This window comes from Lactuca virosa, chromosome 1 (genome assembly GCF_052849685.1).
Source record: "Lactuca virosa cultivar CGN04683 chromosome 1, Lactuca_virosa_CGN04683_v6, whole genome shotgun sequence".
Classification (NCBI taxonomy): Eukaryota; Viridiplantae; Streptophyta; class Magnoliopsida; order Asterales; family Asteraceae; genus Lactuca; species Lactuca virosa.
Window position 1 is genome coordinate 110,403,163 of NC_136426.1, and position 9,371 is coordinate 110,412,533.

The 9,371-nt window shown below is 31.9% G+C and overlaps 1 protein-coding gene across 1 annotated transcript; it reads left to right on the forward strand.

Moving 5' to 3' along the window:
• The first annotated feature begins 7,058 nt into the window (after window positions 1-7,058).
• On the forward strand, window positions 7,059-9,045 carry LOC145156466 (NAC domain-containing protein 87-like). The gene is made up of 3 exons (XM_079075825.1): window positions 7,059-7,257; window positions 7,417-7,703; window positions 8,599-9,045. Exons 1-3 carry the CDS (start codon window positions 7,059-7,061, stop codon window positions 8,983-8,985), a joined length of 873 nt encoding a protein of 290 aa, XP_078931951.1. The 3' UTR covers window positions 8,986-9,045.
• Window positions 9,046-9,371: the final 326 nt, after the last annotated feature.

The window sequence follows — 9,371 nt, forward strand, 5'->3', positions numbered from 1 at the left end:
CCTATCCCTTCTTCTATTCCCAAACCCGACTCTACTCGTCGAGTTTAGCAAAGACTCGACGAGTTCTCCTTCTATAATAACATCGAGTCGACCTTCATCGGACTCGCCGAGTTGTATGAACAACTCATAGAGTCCTCCTTCATCATATGAACACGTCCAGTCTACGACTCGCCGAGTTGTATGAACAACTCGTCGAGTCTATTCTTGTGGGTAAGAAGATTGCCTTGGACTCGCCGAGTGTGTTCTTACACTCGTCGCGTCCCATGGTTTCCAGATTATGGCTAAATCTTAAAACGTCGAACACTCCTTGGGACCTTTCTAAACCTCTGCTAACACTCAACTGGGCTTCTTTGAACCACAACAAATTGGGGACTCAAGCCCCGGACTCGCCGAGTTCCAAGAACAACTCGTCGAGTCGCCCATTGTCCAAGTCTATAACTCGATTTCTGATGTAAAATCCTTATCCAAAAGGTAGATCTGGGCTTCTAAGGTCGATCTAACACGTAAAGTTATGAACTTTACGTGCATGCATGGAAGTATACGCTTTAAGGACCCAAAAAGAGGTCCAAAGAGGTGCATGGGCTAATATGGCCATAAAGCTTGCATCATTATGCCATGAACTTGGTTCTAGAGTCTAGATCTGAAGGTGAATCGACTTGGGACGTCCAAGTCTTAAGGATCAAGCTTATTGACCCCAAAACTCCATAAAGGGGCAAAAGAGAAAATCTATAAAACCACAAGTCAAGTTTTGAGCTTGATTACCTGAAAGTGAGAAGAAACTGATGTTGCTCCTGGATCTAGTCCTTCTCCCTTGATCCTTCTTCCTTCCAACACTTCTACTAGATACACAATGCACCAAAAACCCTCCAAGTCACTAAAAAGCTCAAGTTTGCCCAAAAGGGAATTAGGGTTTCGAAAGTAATGCTCTGGAGGTGATGGAGGCTGGACCTGAAGCTCATAATGTTGTTTAAATAGGGTGCAAACCCTTTAATTAGGGTTTCCTCCAGACTGGCCTACTCGTCGAGTCCAAGCGCGGACTCGGCGAGTAGATTACTTAAATCCGCGTCCCAACCTCGCATCTACTCGACGAGTTAGGGCTGCCACTCGTCGAGTCACTAATACAAATGGTATAAAAGTAGATCAAATACGTACCAGAAACGGGGCGTTACAGATACACTCATTTCACTTTTTAAATCTATGACCTCTATTACTTGTATATGTTAAAATTGATTCCTAGAAAATATATGTGGAAGTGCAAAACTAAAAAATCAAAAGGCAAACTATTTATTGAAATGCAAAATTACCATGAATAAGTTTATTTAAAAAAAAAACTTAAACTCTTCTAACTTATAAGAAAATGAACAAGATAATGGTGAATGGCCCCATTTTATATTTTGCCTTGGGCCTCAATTTGTCTTGGACCGGCCCTGGGTTAATGTCAAGAAATAAGCTACACTTTGACATTGATGTGACATTGCTTAGATGATTTGGCATAATTCATCTCCATTCCTCGTCATTTTCATCAAAACAAACATTCTCCTTCCTCCAGCCTATCATCTCTATTAGTTACTCCTGCATCCTCCTTCCATTCTTTTGACAACTACCCTAACCGCACCCCCTTCCCTATGTTGACTATCTATTCTACTCATCTTTGTGGATTCTACATTTGAAATATGGACCACAATTAAAGTCTTTATAAGAAGAACTCGATAATTTTAGTCCTAGATGCACATAATGAATTCTTTTTTCATACTACATAATGAAAATTACTTGCAAGATGAACACATGATGAAAAATATAAAAGTACTTTCAATATGAAGTGTGTTCATATAATGAAAAGTATGTCAAGGATATCCACCGATATCAATAAGAAGGGTTAGATATAAGGATAAAATCTTAATCGAATATAATAGATATAATATTGGCTATGTAGTAAGATTCTTCGGACCCTATTTCGATGCTCGATATTCCAACTCTATATCCTCTCACAAACACTATTTTTTTCTTAAAGGCAATGTTTTGAAGGCAAAGTTTTGATTTCAGTGTTGGATTTTCACAATATGGGGATGTTTTGATTCCAATAAATAGCAAAAGCTCAAAAACACGAGAATGATTGTTTTTATTATGGCGTTGGATGTGGGTACAATAAGACACTCTTAACGGCAACGTTGTAATTTTACCATTTTGGAAGCTAGTGTACACATGGCCATATTTACATCACCATAAACTTTTACCTTTTAAAGGTCAAAGTCCACATTAGCAAAAATTATTTGGTAAACGTTTCAAGATTTGCAGAAGGGTTTAAGTGACATAAATTTATTGACTTCAATGACTTAAAATGCACATACAAGTAGTTCATGGACGTTTTAAATCCAAAGGAAAAAGTTTTTTAGGTTTTGATGACAATAACACATTAGTTATAGACAAAAGAGTAATTACATGTGTGGTCCCTAATATTTAGGGTTTATTGTACTCTTTATCTGATTATGAGATTTGTTGCAACATTGGTCATTATATCAAACTAAATTAGTAGATTTGGTCCCTCGACATCGTTACCATCTATCATTTAAGACCCCTCATGTGTCATGCACATGAGTGAATTTTGGCCTTTCCACAAACTCATTCATAATTAAATATTTTATCCTTCTTCCTTGTTTCTTCTTACCCATATTTTTTCTTTCCCGTTGATTTCTTGTTCTTATTAGGTGTACCATTTTGGTTTGAAAACCACATGAAAGTAAAGCTAATGGCAAGTCTAAGAATCTCACTAGCAGTTGCCACCACCCAAAATATAGGAATATTGATTACATCCCTGAAAACCTGTAAATTACAATAGATTAAGATAAATAATTTTAAGAAATAACGAACATTGGTAACAAAATATGGGAATCTTAATCGTAGCCCCTCGTACTGATAGGTTTCATAGGTTATAAAATTCATGTATAGTGTGGAAAAATAACACTTAGCAATTAAGGGTACATGCAACCTATAAAGATCTATGTCTTTACATTAAGACAACATACTATGAACTACAAACCCTAGACTAACCTTACTATTATCGAAACTTATAGGTTAGGGTTACATACCTTTTGAATTGTTATTGTAAACAATTCATTTAATTCCTTCCTTTGTAGACCTTAAGAAAGCTAGCACCAAAAGGATGATGTCTCTAATGGATCACACCCAAGACTAGAAACTAGAACACAAGAGATGAGAGAGGAGAGGGATGCAAATTTTTGGATAGGGTTCTTTTGAATGTAATGGACAAAATTTGCCAGCCAATGACCCCTTTATATAGCTGCCAGGAAAACCCATAAACCCTAGATTTGAACAGAAAATAATATTATTTCAAATCATGGTAATTATATGTTTTCCTTTTATCAAATGGAACATTTTGGATTGCCTTGCAAGGCATCAAAAAACCGTCTATAGCAAGAGGTTTCTAGAACCTATATATTGCTCAACTATTAAGCAATTACCAAGCAGCCCTTGCACTTCTAATTAATTTCAATTTATCCCAAATTAATTCTAAATTAATTCTGATAAATTATTGACTAATTTAATCTATTTCTAATTTATTTATTAATCATATAATAAACTAATAAATTATTTCCTCTCTCTACAAATGTTATTCTAATCATTTTCTAACCATGAGGATAACCTAAAAAGGATTTTGCTTCTATTTACAAGTTTATACCAATTTAGTTATGAGCTTAGACACATTAATCCAACACGTACTTTATCCTATGACATGTTCTCTTTCTTTGATTCTTCACCATTTTGTATATTTTCAAATTCGCCGTTAGATTTTCTATAGGCGTAATAGACTCACTTGGTGCTTCTAATCCATAATCATCATCTTCTACTACTTTCATTGCTTCTAATACTTTCATTGCCTTTTTTGTTCTTTTAGACGTCTATGCTTTATGTTCTTTATTACATTTTGATATAAATGTTATCCAAATATCAACATACATATCTCCCTTGTTATCCTGCTAACCATATAATTTTAATAATCAATGTACATCATACACTTATGGATTTTCAATAATTACACTCCTCTTGATATATATGTCGAAGTTATTGGTGGAGGTGTAAGAGAGAAAAAGAAGTTGCAGAATGGTGATGTTGCTGGTATTTGAATTATCTGTCTGTAAAAAGTTCCAGTGATTAAGAAAGTGATGCATTCATGTAAGTAGGGCATAGTATGAAACATTGAGACTTGAAACTATAGTTTTATTTAATTCAAAATACATAATTATAGGATGTTTATACTCTATAATATCAGTAGGGGTGTGTATAGGGAGGGTTGGTTTGATTATTGGTCAAAACTGGACCATATCCATTACAGTAGATTAATCCATTTCATTAACCAGTGGGTATCAGTTAGTAATGGTTTTGGTTAATGGTTTTGGTTATTGGTTAATATTAGTTAACCATAATGGTCCAAAATGACATAAAAATATTTTTTTGGTTATTATGCGCATCCCTAATTTATATAAGTTGTTCAATGAAACAAGTCAAGATAATCATACATAGGGTCTATGGCTTCTAGTCATCATCACTTGGTGGTTATCATGCAATTCTTCTAATGGTGGATCATGCATGAATTTCAAATTAAACAAATATTTACAGTAATTATAGTGGAGGATCGATATGTAGGTGGTTGTATGCATGTATGTGTGTGTGTATGAGAGAGAGAGAGAGAGCTATAACCAATTACAATGATGGTGCATGGGTTATGTTCAAGTGTAAATTAGTGAAAATAGATCATTAACACATAATAATATTTTTATGATAGTTTCGTAATTACCTTATATTAGTTATTTTATTTGCATTTTTCACATACATATTTCACGTATTGAAAGTTCATATTGTCATTTTATTATTTTCACCTTTAAAGTGAGTTTAGTAGTTTAATTTGTTAATGTGATGATGATCAACATTTATAGAAACAATCATTTAAACCCATAGATGCTATAAAGAAACAAAAAAGATAACCATAAAGTGTAGATGAAATATAAAAGTATAAACAAGGTACCTACTAACAGTGTCCCTAAATTGGAAGGTTTTGGTAACAACCCACGACTTGTAATCGAAGTTGCTAATGGTTGTCCATCCTGGTGAGTCCCAAACTGTTTACAATGCTCCAAAAGTTATCACCAATGGTAGTTCGTCTGCAATTCCAAGAATCCCGCTAGTAGTTGTCACCGCTATTTCATCATTGAAATCCCTAGTTCTTGTACTTCTTGATAGCTTTACATCCACATGGTTTTCAAACCAAACTTGTCCTACCGACCACATGTAAAAATTTAGGACTCAAATGTTGATCATGTTTTAAGCTTATCTTTCTACCAAGATATGTGTTTTTTATAGTTTGGTAGGTTTGCTAAACAAGAATCCCATCTTTCTGTCCAAGGACGCCTGCAACAACCATGGGAGGTATATGAAGATGATGATATTGAGAAACATAAACAAGAAAAATACAAGTGTTCATATAAAAAGAACAAAAAAACAATAGGGAAGAAAAAAAGGTTGACGTGAAGAAACAAGGGAGAAAACCCATAGTTAGACGAACAATCTCCTATAATAAATGAAGATCAATTTTGCTACATGTCAATCTCTCATAAGTTTTGACACTTGTCATTTTTTGATTTATTTAAAATAAAATAATATCTACATATTAATTTGTAGATTTTTTCAATTTTTAAAATTAAAATCACATAATACTTATACTTATATATATATGTAAAGTATTAAATGTAATAAATGTGATAATAAATTGCAATTAATATGTTTTTCATTCCTTATTTCAAAACTTTATTTTAAAAAATATTTATTTTTTAAATTTTGATATTTAATCTTTTTTTAATCAACCCGTGTATTACACGAGTTTTACACATAGTGCAATACTATTTGTTCATTTTAGATCTTAAGCAAATACACATGATCTTTCTGGTCAAAGGTTCGTTGAACATACACTAGTATAATCCTAGTTTTGAGATCATGCATAGCCAAGGGGCATAGGTAGCAAACCTTTAAACATAGAGGGCCAATTTTTTTTAGGAAAAGGTTGAGGGAAAGATATACAATATTGAAATACTTTTTTAATCTGAAAAGGATATTGTGGGTCCACCGTCCTTCTGCCTCCACTACGCCAACCGTCGATCTCCAACTATGAAACATTTATCACTTTCTGTTATAATATTTTTATTGTAAACCTTTAAAATAATATGGTTAAATACATTAAACATTGTATTTTTTATTTTTAAAAACAATATGTAAGACTCTAATGCAATATATTAATAAAATCATAGACTTACTTATAAAAGAATAATTTACTGGTAATTAAAAATTTTTATTTTAACGATTTTTTTTTTGTAAGTTAAATAAGTTATGCAAAATGAAAATTAAAAATAATCATATTTGCAAAGATTTTGTAAAGTGTTTATAAATGTACAATCTAAATAAATATAACGTTTTAATACTTTAATTTTTATTTTATTAGTATACTCTATAAATTAATATTTGTAGAACTCATAAATAAACTTTGTTAAAAAAATATTTTTGACTATAGTAGAGATTTGTTAACCTAAAAAGTCATTAAAAAAAATTCTTTTATTGATGATGCTCTTAATTGATTTTAAACTTCTACAACATTTGTTAAATGATGACCCTAAACCTATAATAACATCTTCTAAACTAAAACTATGTTTATTATATAAATTTTGCAGTTAAAATATTTATATAGCAGTTACATATCAATCAATATTGTACATGTGTAAATTATAAACTACTTTGACATTTGCTACAGAATCTTGTTACAGAAGTATCTTTCCATCTACGCGTCTTTTCTATATAACATTCATTCATTCCCTTCATTTTCCCTCTTTCTAAACCCAAATCCCACCTTTTTTTCTCTCCATTTCTGCACAAATCACCTTCATCAGAGATCGAGATTCAATATACTTTACACTTCCGATCGACATAATCAACCAGCTGATTTACTGAAGTGATATAAATTAATTGATTTCTGATAGTTTTTTTGTAAACAGTACATGGAAAGATCAAACATGGCGGAAAACATAAACGAAGGAGACGATGCAGTGATCGGACTTCCTCCTGGATTCAGATTCCATCCGACTGATGAAGAAATCGTCACTCATTATCTAACACCTAAAGTTCTTAACCGGAAATTCACCGCCAGTGCAATCGGAGAAGCTGATCTCAACAAGTCGGAGCCATGGGATTTACCTAGTAAGCAATAATAGATCTGTTAACTCATTCAATAATTATTTTATCAAACTGCACCACTTTTTTTTACTTTCAAAACCAGATTTGATATTTTGAATATGAAAAACGTTTTTGATCACTTCGGATTTGAATACTTACGTTTTACGAAAAACGTTTTTTCAGAGAAAGCTAAGATGGAGGGAGATCAGAAGGAATGGTTCTTCTTTTGTCAGAGAGATCGGAAGTATCCGACAGGGATGAGAACTAATCGTGCGACGGAATCCGGTTACTGGAAGGCTACCGGAAAAGATAGGGAGATATACAGGCCTGGCGGAAACTTGGTAGGGATGAAGAAGACGCTTGTTTTCTATAGAGGAAGAGCTCCAAAAGGGGAAAAGACGAATTGGGTCATGCACGAATTCAGACTTGAAGGAAAATTCTCATACTACAACATGCCTACACCCTCTCAGGTACAACTCCTTTATGCACTTTTTTTTCGAACTTTCATCAACTTTTGAAGTGATTTTTGTTCATAAAAAATATATTTGAAGTGATTTTTGTTCATAAAAGAATTGCTTGCCTATAATAAGAATTGATTTTTTTTTGGTAAGGGTCACCTTTTTTTATTGTTTATAATTTGGATCATTTTAAACGTTTTTTTTGTAATAAAAATACAATTTTTTTAAATAGAATCTAAACTAAAAGTACATATTTTTTTATGTTCATTTTATATATATTTTTTTGGGTCATTACATAAATTTTATTTGTAGCAAGGGGTTCGTATATTTGATCATAGCATGTTAAATACTATAGTTTTTACTTAAATTTATGTTTAAAAAAGCTTTGCACCAAAAATGGTTATATTCTTATCTATCCAAAATTATATAAAAGTTAGTGGGTTAAAAGAACGATTTAACCAAAAGTGGTATGGTGTTATCTAATCCTACGAATAATTTTAAGACATATCTTTTGATCTTTGTGACTTTCGATTCATAATTTTTTGGTTTTAATTTATCAAAAATTAAAACTTCAAAAAAAAGTTACAAAGAACTTTAATATCAATATACACATATATCAAACGGCATAAGAAGTCAAATATATCTAATTAATATGCATTTATAACCTTGAGAAAAAAATATATATATAACTTGAAGAAACCAAATAGTACTTTAAAAAGTATATTGACAACTAACATATTGCTTTTAAATCCTTATATGGTTATTGTCATATCAATCCACATTATATGCCATATTATTAAGCTAACATTTTTTTTTTGAAAAAAAAACATTTTCTTTTAGTTTCATTTCAAGTATTTCTAGTCTACTTCATGTCTAAATCTCGTAACTATTTACATATATGTCACAGGATGAATGGGTTGTATGTCGTGTATTTCACAAGAACACAGGATCACAGAAGAGCCCGAATACAGATCATGGGTTCAGTTCTTTTGTCGAAGACCTCTTGGTTGGTCCATCAATGCTACCTGCACTGACGGATCCTTCGGGCTTAAATGTTGACCCGACCTTTGATACTGAACCATTCTACTTGTCTTATGACCAACATGAAATTCATCGAAAAGAAGATTACAAAAACATCAGTGTATCTTCTTATAATTACAACTTTGATACCAACAATTACCAAACGAGTCCATTTATGAACGAACACCTATACAAGAACGTACATAATCGAGTGAGTAGCGATCATGTGGGCACATCTTCGTTTTCCGACTTGGATTCTTTATTGGAATATTAAATGAGCTTAAGATTTGTTTTTTTATGATTTTATTTATATAGATTAAATTATATTTGTTAATTATAGTCCCGAAAGGTTTTTAGGGTAAATATTGAGTGGATTTGTTTTTTTATATTACTTTCCTTAGGGTAGAAAATTGTTTGATCAGAAACATAATAAACTCTATGTACATACTATTAGTTTGTGTTGTTGTGTCATATTTTGTGATATTTCGCTTTTTTGTATTCTTTATATTTTCTATCCTTCATTGCATGTACGCAAAATTGATTCAAGGTATGAACTTTCGAACGTATATATAACCTTTACTACAGATTCTATAAATGATAAGTTTATTTGATATACTTAGAAAAACTATCTTATTACACTAAGATTTAAAGGTATGTCTG

Bases quoted from the DNA above. Each gene is read 5' to 3' on its own strand.
- LOC145156466 (XM_079075825.1), top strand. From the start codon at position 7,059: ATGGAAAGATCAAACATGGCGGAAAACATAAACGAAGGAGACGATGCA. The intron at 7,258-7,416 runs GTAAGCAATAAT...ACGTTTTTTCAG, and splicing joins GGAGCCATGGGATTTACCTA to AGAAAGCTAAGATGGAGGGA. The intron at 7,704-8,598 runs GTACAACTCCTT...TATATGTCACAG, and splicing joins ACATGCCTACACCCTCTCAG to GATGAATGGGTTGTATGTCG.